This window comes from Vipera ursinii, assembly GCF_947247035.1.
Source record: "Vipera ursinii genome assembly, chromosome: 2".
In the NCBI taxonomy this organism is placed as follows: Eukaryota; Metazoa; Chordata; class Lepidosauria; order Squamata; family Viperidae; genus Vipera; species Vipera ursinii.
In genome coordinates this window covers 172,426,582-172,439,022 of record NC_139513.1, presented here as the reverse complement: position 1 = coordinate 172,439,022, position 12,441 = coordinate 172,426,582, and the positions used below count along the sequence as shown (strand labels likewise).

General features: G+C 45.8%; 1 protein-coding gene across 2 annotated transcripts; it reads right to left on the bottom strand.

Moving 5' to 3' along the window:
* Positions 1-94: 94 nt before the first annotated feature.
* LOC310636199 (ras-related protein Rab-7a-like) lies at positions 95-11,022 on the bottom strand. 2 transcript variants are annotated; one of them, XM_083355807.1, is made up of 6 exons: positions 10,985-11,022; positions 10,688-10,753; positions 5,924-6,050; positions 4,438-4,656; positions 4,048-4,173; positions 95-402 (listed from the first exon to the last, which is right to left on the bottom strand). In XM_083355807.1, exons 2-6 carry the CDS (start codon positions 10,732-10,734, stop codon positions 313-315), a joined length of 609 nt encoding a protein of 202 aa, XP_083211933.1. In that variant the 5' UTR covers positions 10,735-10,753; positions 10,985-11,022; the 3' UTR covers positions 95-312. The 2 variants fall into 2 exon arrangements, with proteins under 2 accessions (XP_083211933.1, XP_083211932.1); XM_083355806.1 differs by lacking the exon at positions 10,985-11,022 and having other exon boundaries at positions 10,688-10,909.
* Between the last annotated feature and the right edge of the window lie 1,419 nt (positions 11,023-12,441).

The following is a 12,441-nucleotide window of genomic DNA, read 5'->3' as shown; positions in this document are numbered from 1 at the left end:
TCAGACTGTTTGTGGTCAAATTTTCTATAACCTTTTTTCTTTATGAAAGGACTAGATAATGTTTCTCTCGCTGAAAAGTCTCAGATTGAGATTTATTTCCGTATGTTTGGATGAAGACTATCCAACATCCAATCTAGGCCCTTCAGATATAAGGATCTCTCTTCCAGAAGGCCACAAATCTTATCATGGGATCCAGCTACCAAAGTGACAGGCTGCAGGGTTGGCAAAATCTTGCTACTGCCCAATGGGCTAACTTCCTGTTCTTGTCCATTGCATCATGTCAAAAGATCTTCCCATCTGCATTTGGGCTCATCAGCAGCCACACCTTTCCCGGTGTGTCCCTTCCAGTGGCCTGGTCTCTAGGTGAACAGAGTTGAGCTGTGGCTCTTCGGGTACCTTGCGCTGAAATGAAATAAAAGTGATTAGCACAAGCGGTGAGGCGCTCCGACCCTCTGCTTCTTCCCCGAGATCCCGGGAGCGAGGATGTGCAGCCTCCTGAGCTCCGGCTGGTGTACCTGAATGCCAGGTCCGTGGTTAATAAAGCTCCCCTCGTTAGGGATTTAGTTGAGGGTGAGCATGCGGACCTGGCTTGCATCACGGAGACTTGGCTGGGCCCAGAGGGTGGGGTCCCTTTGGTTGACCTCTGCCCACCAGGCTTCCGGGTGCTACACCGGCCACGAGCTCATGGTAGGGGTGGGGGAGTGGCGGTTACCATTAGGGAGACCTTATGTCCGCGGGAGACCACCGTTTCTCAGTCGGGTGTGAGTCTCTATGAGATTTGGTCCTGGGGCGCAGTTGGGCTTGCTGCTGGTGTACATTTCGCCTAGTCGCACAGCGGCAACCCTGCCCGAGCTGCTCGATATCCTCTCGGGCTTGGTGGTTGAGTTTCCCAAACTTATAGTTTTGGGAGACTTCAATCTACCATCCCTGGGAGGTTCATCTGAGCTAGCTCGGGAGTTCATGGCTTCCATGGCGGCCATGGACCTGACGCAAGTAATTTCAGAGCCAACTCATGAGGGAGGCCACACCCTTGACCTGATTTTTTTATCTAGACGGTGGTTGGATGATCTTGGTGGGGGCTCTCCATTTATTATGCCCCTGTCATGGACCGATCATCATCTCCTGCGGCTGGTCTTCCGTTTTGCCACCCCCCGCCGTGGGGGCATGGAGCCAATTAGATGGTACCGCCCCAGACGCTTAATGGATCCTGATAGATTCCAAGTGGCGCTGGGGTCCCCACCTGCCTCCGTTGCTCACAGCTCGGCGGATGCCTTAGTGGAAGCCTGGGAAAGGGCAGCCACTGAGGCACTTGACCGGGTTGTACCCTTGCGGCCCCTGACCCGGCGCAGATCCCAGCGAGCTCCATGGTTTTCCGCGGAGCTCCGGGAGATGAAGCGTCGGAAACGGGGCCTAGAGAGCTGCTGGAGGTCTAGCCGATCCGAACCCGACCGGTTGCGGTTAAGAACCTATATTAGGTCTTATCTCGCAGCGATGAGGGTGGCGAGGTGCAATTACTTCTCCACCCTCATCGCGTCCGCAGATAGCCGCCCGGCCGCCTTGTTCAGGGTGACTCGCTCACTTCTTAATCAGCAGGTGAGGGAGGATCCCTTGCAGGGTCGTGCCGAGGAATTTAGTCAACATCTGACGGATAAAATCGCTCGGATTCGGACCGGTTTGGACTCCAGCTGGGCAGAGTCTGGCGATCAGGACACGGGCGGTCCTGTCAATGTTATCTGGGAGGAGTTTGATTCTGTGACCCCTGATGAAGTGGACAGGATTATGGGGAAGCTGAGTTCCACCACATGTTTATTGGATCCGTGCCCTTCTTGGCTGGTTTATGCAGCTAGGGAGAGGACACGAGGCTGGCTCCAGGCGGTTATATCTGCTTCTTTGAGTGAGGGTTATTTCCCCACCTTCTTGAAGGAGGCGGTGGTGAGACCTCCTCAAGAAGCCTGCCTTGGACCCAGCTGTATTGAACAACTTTCGTACAGTCTCCAACCTTCGCTTTCTTTCGAAGGTTGTTGAGAGTGTGGTGGCGCATCAGCTCCCTCTGGTCCTGGATGAAGCGGATTATCTGGACCCTTACCAATCGGGTTTCAGGCCCGGGCACAGCACGGAGACGGCATTGGTCGCTCTGGTGAATGATCTCTGGAGGGCTCGGGATAGGGGATATTCCTCTGTCCTAGTCCTATTAGACCTCTCGGCGGCTTTCGATACCATCGACCATGGTATCTTGCTGCGGCGTCTCAGGGGATTGGGAGTGGGAGGCACAGTTTTTCAGTGGTTCTCCTCCTATCTCCTGGGACACTCGCAGTCGGTGTTGGCAGGGGGGCAGAGGTCGACCCCTAGGACTCTCGCTTGTGGAGTTCCTCAGGGATCGGTCCTCTCGCCCCTCCTGTTCAACATCTATATGAAACCGCTGGGTGAGATCATTCGTGGTTTTGGAGTTGGGTATCATCAATATGCCGATGATACCCAACTTTTTATTTCGACCCCAAACCACCCCAGTGATGCCCTCGCTGTGATGTCCCGTTGCCTGGAGGCGGTTCGGGTCTGGATGGGGAGGAACAGACTTCAACTCAACCCTGACAAGACTGAGTGGCTGTACATTCCGGCATCCCGGGACATTCAAAATGTTCCATCTCTTTCTATGGGGGGTGAGCTCTTACCCCCCGTGGATAGGGCTCGCAACTTGGGAGTCCTCCTAGATTCACGGCTTACCCTGGAAGATCATATAGTGGCCGTGACTAGGGGGGCTTTCGCCCAGGTTCGCCTGGTGCGCCAGTTGCGGCCCTATCTGAACCGGGATGCCCTGTGTACGGTCACTCATGCGCTCGTGACCTCTCGCCTTGACTACTGTAATGCTCTCTACATGGGGCTTCCCTTGAAGACCACTCGGAGGCTCCAACTGGTACAGAATGCGGCCGCGAGAGTTGTCTTGGGAGTTTCCCGGTACTCCCATGTTACACCTTTACTCCGCGAGCTGCATTGGTTACCAGTTGTCTTTCGGGTGAGGTTCAAGGTTTTGGTTACGATCTTTAAGTCCTTACATGGCATGGGTCCGGGATACCTCAGGGACCACCTGCTGCCGGCATCAACTCCCCTCCGCCCTGTGCGTTCCCACAGAGAGGGCCTCCTCAGGGTGCCGCCAGTCAAGGAATGCCGACTGGTGGCCCCCAGGGGGAGGGCCTTCTCTGTGGGCGCTCCGGCATTATGGAACCAACTGCCGGTGGAGCTCCGGACGGCATCAGACCTCCGAACTTTCCGTCGTGGCCTGAAGACCCACCTATTTGAAATGGCTGGTCTGGCTTGACGGGGGATTATGGGTTTTAATTTGTCGTTTTAGATTTGTATTACGGTTTTTAACTGGGCATGGGTTTAATCTTTTTTTAATTTTTGTATTGTCTTTTTTATATATGCCCTGTGAACCGCCCTGAGTCCCTACCAAGGAGAAGGGCGGTATACAAATTAAATAAAACTTGAAACTTGAAACTTGAAAAAGAGGTATGATATGGAGCAACTTGCTGGAAAGCACTGCCCTGGTAAAGGAATTGCTTATCACAAAGAGTGTAGTCTTAAAAGCAGGGGTAATGCCTATTTATTTATTTATTTGATTTGTATACCGCCCTTCTCCCTAAGGACTCAGGGCGGTGAACAGTGACATAAATAACAGAATGCACAAATACAGATATTGAAAACAAATTAAACCCTAATTTTGCCCAAATGCAGAAGATAGTTATCTTAAAACAATAATTAAAACAGAACCCGTCAGACCAGACCAGACTATTGTACCTGGAGGCAGCATATTATTTAATAGTATTAATATATATTTTTCAGCCTAAAGAGGGATAGCTTTCCCTCTCTTTTCTCCAATGTTATCCTTATTGGAGGCATAATGCATTCTTACTGCCTTTAGCTGTTTCACTTATTAATTTTGTTTGCATATTTTGATGGCACACCGTTGGGTTATCCAGGATTTATAAAAAAAAAAGAATAGCCATGCTTTAAAGCTTTTAAAATTGGAAACGGAGTGAATGCATTCCTTACGTTCTTCAGTACAGCCCGTATGGCCCACTCAAACACCTCCGGCACATTGGCAGCTGTCTTGGCACTGGCTTCAAAATAGGTCGCATCGTGAAGCCTGCTCCACATTTCGGCTTCCTCTTTAGAAACCTGCTTAAAGACAAGATACCTTCACACGCTGCCCTCTCCCCACTCCTGTCTGCAACCCTAAACTAGAAATAGAACCTATAAGTGTAAAACCTCTCCTGCAGGTTCTGCGTCCTCTGCCACCAAAAAACTATCCAGATTCTTCATTCAAGGCTCTGTAGGACCACTATACGGTCCCTGTTCCTAATCTTTAAAACATCCCTTCACACATAACGTTGGGTGCTGCGTGAGCTCTTGCAATCTATCCTCAGTGTGTTTGCTATGTACCTCACGATTCTCCAGGTCAATCTTGTTTCCAATGATGGCAATGGGAAAAGTGGGTTCTTCCTCTGGCTCAATCTGCAACAAGAGCTGCTTGTGCCACTTCTCAAGGGCTTGAAAAGAATAGATAGATGTGACATCAAAGACGAGCAGGCAGCAGTCAGATCCCCGATAAAGGGCAGTCCCCAGCGCATGGAACCTTTCTGTACCAGCTGTATCCCAGATCTTGAGTCGGGGAGAGAGAGAGAGAGAGAAAGGTCTGACTCCTCAAGTGCTGAGAAATATTTAAATGGGCAAGATGAGAAAGTGCATCATTACAGGATGAGTTACATTTTCTTTGCCATGAACATTTTAGTGGACAATTAAAAGGGTTTTTAAAAAAATAAATCCAAAAGGCACACACACTTAGTCAAGTCAAGCTAGACCTCAAAACAATTTGCTGATGATATATTTGGTTTAGGAATATTACGCCTTTGTGGAGTGCTCCAGCTTTTATGTTGTATTTTTAAAAATGAGTAAAATGTTAGTTTAGGTTTCCAAGTTTTCATATTTAGTGATAAAATCTGACATGGGGTAATTGTTAATATTAGTTCAGGGAATGGTCATAACACATGCCGTGAAAGCTTTGCTTGTACTGCTTTTCTTTGCTTCGACAGCTGTAAAATCCTTACTTTATTAGACCCATCTTCCAGAGGCAGTATATCATAACTTCCATGTGCCATAGCCAGTTTAAGCATAAGCTAGTTTAGAGACTAAAGCTGAAGTTTCTAAGAACTGGGTTATCGCTTATTTGAGACTGCCATACCATATATCTGTAGAAATAAGAAAATGAAGGAAGAAGGAAGCAAGTACTTTTACTATTATTTCTATATTTATATCTAGCGGCTGAAGAATATTTCTAAGGGCAAAACAATGCTATAGGGAGGAAGCTGTTGTATATTAGAGGTATCTGATAAAATATGGATGTCTGTTCTGATATATGTGATCCCTGTTCTGATGAAAGTCATAGAGTCATACATGTATAGCATATTTCTTTTTGTCTTACAAGTTGAGACAAGTGGAATATTTCCACAAAAATATTTAATGTGGAGCTTTCCAGTTCACAAAACAACAAAGCTGAGCTTTATTTTATCTTGTAAATGTTCTGCCACCCACAGTTCAACAGTCACCATTGTGAGCTCACTGAATATCTCTGATCAATTACTGGCTGTTGTGAGTTCCTTCCCCTTCCCCCAAAACTATGGGAGGTTTTTTTTACTTGCATTTCTTCTTACCCCTTATCGTCATTTTTTGATATTTAATCTGGGTTGCTGACACCATTTTATGTGTGGTTGTATGCAAGATCCTCTTTTGACTATATAGCGATTCACACAAAGGATAGGCTTGGTAATAACCAAAGTTGGCTTATTCAATGGTGGGATGAGAACATTAGCATAGATGGCTCAATCTGTGTCAGAAGGGTAGTCAGAAGTCCACCTCGTATCTGGCCTACCTGCACTATCAGGGTGTGGCCATCAATGTGTACTTCTTTGCTGAGGAAGTCTGCTCCAATGGTGGCTCTGAAGCGGCTACTGAAGCGGTTGTTAACATACTGGTTCATCAGGGCAGACTTGCCCACCCTGTGGAGAAGGCAACACTGGTATCAGGTCCTGAGAGAAGACCAGTTACCCATCCTCCCATTAATCAACAGATGACTGGTTGGTATCAAGGAAGAATACCATTTCCCACACTCCCAAGCTGTGTTGCATGAAGATTCAAGAGAGATCATAGGAACTGGGCCCATTGAGTTAGGTCCAATGGGGAGAAAGGCTGATTATACTGCTGAACTTATGGAAACTCCCAGTTAACCACTGAGCAACATTAAGCCAATTATTCTCAACCAACCTTCCTCACAAAACTGGATAAAATAGATGCACACATACATTTGGATTCCAAGTGTGGTGAGTAAATATAAATAGAAGCTTGAAAAAATGGGGAGGGGGGCAGCCTCCCCAACCTACTTCTCATGATCTCATAAGCTCAGCCAGCATGGCTTCATAATCCCAAAGATTTAAGGCTATGATTTGGGGAAGACTTGTAGAGGGAATATCTAATAAAACGTAGGCAATAATGTGTTAAATCAAGTTGTCAAACATTATTTCTTTACAGGAGTGTTTTAGATCAAAGAGTCCCCAACCCCAGGTCCATGGACTGAAACCGAACCACAACATGCGTCCACACAAACAAGCAAAGCCCCATCTGCGAGATGCAGACAGCATGCAAAACTACATCCCTTCTGGTCCGCAGAAAAACCTCTCTCCACAGAACCAGTTCCTGTTGCCCAAAAGCTTTTAGATAGAATACAGCTCTTATCTGAAAAAATAATTTCTTTAGTTTATTAAGACAGATTTGAATAATATCGCAATAGCCAAATTACAATAGTAAAATTGGATACAGAAGAAGAAAACCAATTCTATTCAGAAAGCTTAGTTGAAAAGCAGGGTTTTTTAAATTTACGAATTATTTAAAATGTACTTCACCTGGGGGGAAAAATCTCAGAATTAAAAAATAATTACTACTGCTTTCTCTGAAGATGAAGCAATAAACATAACTTTATTATTTTTTCTTGTCCCACCAAAACAAAAAGATCTTATAATACATCCATGTTTTCTTGTTACATTGTGATACCTTCATGATGAACAGTACCAAATATACACCAATACCTCTTTTAGCAATATTGTAAACTTTCTTCTAAAAGAGGGATATGGTCCAGCCAAATTTAAATTTTTGGAGCCCTATTTCAGTAGGAGTAGCAATTGCATCTTAGTGCAAGAAATGCTCTTCAAGGTAAGTTCTTTCCAGAAATCAACTCATTTTTAAATGCCACTTTAAGTAGTTTAAGTACAGGAAGACTGATTAAGCTTTCAAGAAATCTTAGGATCCAAGCCAGTTATTTGTCTCTAGGATTAGTGAAATTTTAAATTTAATTCTTGGAAGTAAATTTAGTTAAAATTAGTTTCTTATTCACAGATAAGTAGTTATAGTCTTGCACTCAATATACTATTATATTCTAGTACTATAGTAGAGGGACATAATTATGTGTAAGCATGTTCCACTTTAGCTTTCTCAAACAGTGGTAGGATTTCCAGCACAAATTGTTGATAATTCGGAGTATTATAATCCCAGCGCACATGCATACATTAAATTTGAGGGGTTTTTTTTATGATGATGAATTGTGCATCTCTTCCAACTAAGATGCCATAACTCTCCAAAGCATCACCATAGCTATTTGAGCTGGCCTTCAGATTCTTGGCATTCTTCAAAATAACTTTCTGCTAATGCTAGAAACAGGCATGTAATTTAACTCAACCCTCCAAAAATAAAGTCTTAGGGAGCTTAAGCACAACACACACTGGTTTGGACAAAGAGCAGTGTGTACCCTACATAGGCTGAGCTCAAAGCTTCAAAGAAGCATGCCAACTTAATTTCTAAGCAGTAAACCAAAAACATTTTTTGAAGGGTATCTGGTCAATGATTATAAAAGAAAGACAGCAAAGTTAATAGGTCTGTAGAATTACAAGAGAAACAAATTTGCCAACCAGTGTTAACGGAATTCATAGAATCTTTTAAAGCATTTGGCACTGCTGCAGAGTTGTAGACTAGTATTCCTCAAAAATCTTCCCTTTCACTGTCGTATATCTTATTAAAAACTGAAACCTCTTTGCTTTCACCAATAAGGTATTCTCATCACTTCGGGTAAGTAGTCATGTTGTATGGGGCTGATAAGCATTGCCAAGCATAATATTTTCATCTCATGTGATTCCTCCCTCCATTTAGACAAAGGGCCAATTCCACAACTCCAACAGCATACAGAGCAAACTTTCTGCAAAAGAGTTAATGAACAGAACTTTGAATCCTGATGTCATGCTGTGTTCATTAATTCTTTTGATGAACAAAGTAACAGTACGCTGATGATACCCAGCTTATTTCCACCCCAGATCAACCCAGTGATGCCCTCGACATGATGTCCCGTTGCCTGGAGGCGGTGAGGGTCTGGATGGGGAGGAACAGGCTTCGTCTAAATCCCAACAAGACCGAATGGCTGTGCATACCGGCATCTCGGGTTGTCCACTCTATTCCATTTTTATCTATAGGTGGTGAGGTGTTACCCCCCCCCCCCCGTAGATAGGGGTCACAACTTGTTGAGCTCTGGATGGCTCCTGACCTTCGCTCTTTTCGCCGTGACCTGAAGACTTGGCTATTTGAACTTGCCGGTCTGGACTGAGGGACTGGGATTTTAGATTTTAAATTTTAGAACGTGTTTTATTGTTTGGGGCTACTTGGTTTAATTTATTTTAATTTTTGTATATTATGTGTTGTATATAGTGTTTTAATTGCCCTGTACACCGCCCTGAGTCCTTCGGGAGAGGGGCCGTATATAAATCCTAATAATAATAATAACAATAATAATAATAACAACAACAGATGATTTATTTTAGTCTCCCAGGACACTCATTGGAAATCTCACTACAAGCATTCTAAGGAAAAAAAATCTTAAATAGCACAATTGAGCAAGAGATTGCTAAGCTCACATCAAAAGATTTGGGGCTATTTCCCAAAGTTTCAACAAATACAAAGGCTTTTAACCTAATACAGCAGTTAATTGATAAGATACTTATAATTTCCCTCACCTATATCTGTATAATCTACCTTCCACTTCCTTCCTCATTCCAGTTTAAATCCTACAGGACTCTAACTATGCATCTGATGAAGTCAGTGTAGCTTACAAAAGTTTCTGCCTTTTAATATATTGGAAAGGATGCTACAAGAGTCTTCAATGAGCACTGCGGGTGAGGTCAATTTAGTTGCTCCTCTCCTACTCCAGAAAGGACTCAACCCAGGTTGGGTTGCCTTGCTCCCTTCTTCCCCTGCATGGTGCATGTCTAGTGGCCCATCAATCTTCCTTTCACTCGCCTTTCTTCCCTCATTTATCTCCATTTTTTTTATAAATAACAAACATACCTAATAGTTCTTCCTCCTATTTCCCCCCACAACAACAAATCCATGAGGTGTGTTTGGCTAAGAGAGAATGACTAGTCTAGTCATCCAGCTAGCCTGCATGCCTAAAGCAGGACCCAAACTCACAGTCTCCACGTTTTTTTAGCCTGGTGCCTTAACCAGACCAAACTGGCTCTCAACTTTGTCATAACTGCTAAGCTTGTAAGCCGCCCTGAGTCTTCTGAGAAGGGCGGGATATAAATGGAATTAAAATAAATAAATAAATAAATAAATAACATGGAGCATTTGTATCCTCTGGGATGAGTTGTTAAATATAAAGTGGGATCACAGAAACCTAGTTGTAGTTGATGTCACCAATTATCCAAAAGATAATTAACCTCTGCTATCAGTCTTTTCATCAGCAACTCATCATGCCTTCATCTGCGGGTCTCGCCTTTTTGCCTTTTCCTTCCTCTGTCCACTCAAAACGCTCGTTTCTGGAGCAGATTGGAGTTTGAGGGCTATGCCCCAACAAAATCCATTGGGCAGAATTATTGGTGCACCCCTGTTTTGCACAATCTGATGGAAGTCTATTTTAAAAGAAGAGCCTTGGTGGAGCAGTGGGCTAATGCCTCCTTAAGTAACACCAGCTGCCTGCAATTAGTGCAGGTTCGCATCCCACCAGGCTCAAGGTTGACTCAGCCTTCCATCCTTCCGAGGTAGGTAAAATGAGGACCCAGATTGTTGGGGGCAATTAAGCTGACTTTGTAATAATGCCGCTTGGGTGTGTGTGTGTGTGTGTGTGAAAGCCCTAATAAGCAGGCATATACATAGAATGAAGGCTACTGCTAAGCTTGTAAGCCGCCCTGAGTCTTCGGAGAAGGGCGGGATATAAATGGAATTAAAATAAAATAAATAAACCTGCCTCAGCTAGGATAGGGAATGAGAGGAAGACGACGTAAGGAGCACGTGTGGAAGACAAAGTTTGCCCAGCAGGTTCAGGCTGTGCTTAAAGTCAGGGAGGAAAAGAGCCCTCGGTCTTTAGATCCACTTCGGATAGGGAGGTGACCTCAGCGTCCCTCTTCCCTCCCCGAGCTTCCAGAGCTGCCGTTTCCCTGAGAGGCGGCAGGTGCCTTTACTGCAGCCTACACACCCACTCAGCAAACACACCCTGCCTGGGCCGTCCCGTTTCTGCGCGCTCTCCCCGGACTTTTTGTCTTTCCAAGGGGGGCGGGGGGGGGTTGTTGTCCGCGCGCCCTCCCCCCCCAAAAAAGCTTACCCTGAATTCCCAATAAGCAGGATTTTGAGGTGCGAACGTCTGAACATGGGGCGTCTCCGCCAGAACCTGCAAAGAGAGAAGTTGGGGGGGGCTCAGGCGCTGCCACATCATCTGGCCCCCAGGGTGGCTTCCCCTCGGAATCCGGTCGCCCGTTTCTCGATGGCAGCGAAAAACCGGTAGCCTAGACTAGAGGAAAACTTAGGACGTTCTTATTTTATTTTTTTGCCCGGTTACTTCCCCCACCCCCTTCCCCCTCTCAACTCCCCCCTTCCCCCCCCCCCATGGTGGCTCTCTTACACCTAGGGCACCCGCCTCTGCGAGGGAGGGAAGGTACTGCGCCAAAGCAGGTTGCTCCTCACAGTTTCCTCCCAGGAGCAAGGCAAGGTGTTTGCAAGCGCGCGCAAGCAGCCACGCCTGCCGCTGCTGGGACTCGAGGCTGAGCGGCGGCTCCCTGACGAAAAAATTCCCGGGTTTTGGCCTTCGGCGGGAAAAGGACGTTCCCGTTTGTCCCAGCAGCCGAGAACTTGGAAGGAGCAATTAGCCAAAGGAGGAGTCCGCTTGGATCTTCCCGTCTGCTAGGTCAGCGTTTCCCAACCTTAGGAACTTGAAGATGCGTGGACTTCAACTCCCAGAATTCCCCAGCCAGCTCTAAACCCAGCTATGCTGGCTGGGGAATTCTGGGAGTAGAAGTCCACGCATCTTCAAGTTCCTAAGGTTGGGAAACGCTGTGCTAGGTGTTCCAGGCCTCAGTATCAGGACTTACTCCTGGAGCTCTGAGAGAGCAGGAAGGAGGTTTAAGTAGCTCCTGAGCAAGTGCAGACTTATTTTCTTTGGGAACCAATCAGTGTTCTGAGTAGTGTGCCATTGGGCCACCTGAGACCGGCACTCACCCTATTTTGAGGGCCAGGAATGACGGCCTACTGGTCACTTGTTTGAAAACCCCAGTGCTTTTTTTTGTAAAAGAAAAAGGTGCCGGAACTCACACATGTCATACAACCTGCCTTGCCTACCCTATAAGGTTCTATGACAAAAAAAGCCCTGGAAAACCCCTTCCCTTGGAGAATAAAACACACTTCTAAGCCTGGGTGCAGTGAAAGATGGGATGAAGCTGTTTGATTTGAAGGAAGGTCTACAGTTGCTATCCATGTTGCCTCCTATTATGCCTAAAGCCAAGGGCAGCAAAATCTTAGGCTGCCCTTGGGCAAATGGAGGCAGTTGCCTTGGGCCACTCATTTGGATTATCAAGGAAAAGCATTGAACCATAATTGAGTTCACTGGTGCGTAATAACTTCCAGGAACGGGGTAAGGGCAGGGAGACAAATATACAGTACAGATAGTCATCAACTTACAACAGTTCATTTAGTGACCACTCAAAGAGCCTTGGTGGAGCAGTGGGCTAATGCCTCCTTAAGTAACACCAGCTGCCTGCAATGAGTGCAGGTTCGCGTCCCACCAGGCTCAAGGTTGACTCAGCCTTCCATCCTTCCGAGGTAGGTAAAATGAGGACCCAGATTGTTGGGGGCAATTAAGCTGACTTTGTAATAATGCCGCTTGGGGTGTGTGTGAAAGCCCTAACAAGCAGGCATATACATAGAATGAAGGCTACTGCTAGGTTTGTAAGCCGCCCTGAGTCTTCGGAGAAGGGCGGGATATAAATGGAATTAAAAAATAAAAAAGTTGCAATGACACTGAAAACTGACATGAGTGTTTTTCACACTTATGACTATTGTAATATCCCCAGGGTCATGTGATTA

What these genes read in the sequence shown, in the direction of transcription:
- LOC310636199 (XM_083355807.1), bottom strand. Translation starts at nt 10,734, where the DNA reads ATGTTCAGACGTTCGCACCTCAAAATCCTGCTTATTGGGAATTCAGG. An exon ending in CTGCTTATTGGGAATTCAGG is followed by an intron (nt 6,051 to 10,687) that starts GTAAGCTTTTTT and finishes CCTTCTCCACAG; the next exon opens with GGTGGGCAAGTCTGCCCTGA. An exon ending in TACGGGCTGTACTGAAGAAC is followed by an intron (nt 403 to 4,047) that starts GTAAGGAATGCA and finishes ATTTCATTTCAG; the next exon opens with CGCAAGGTACCCGAAGAGCC.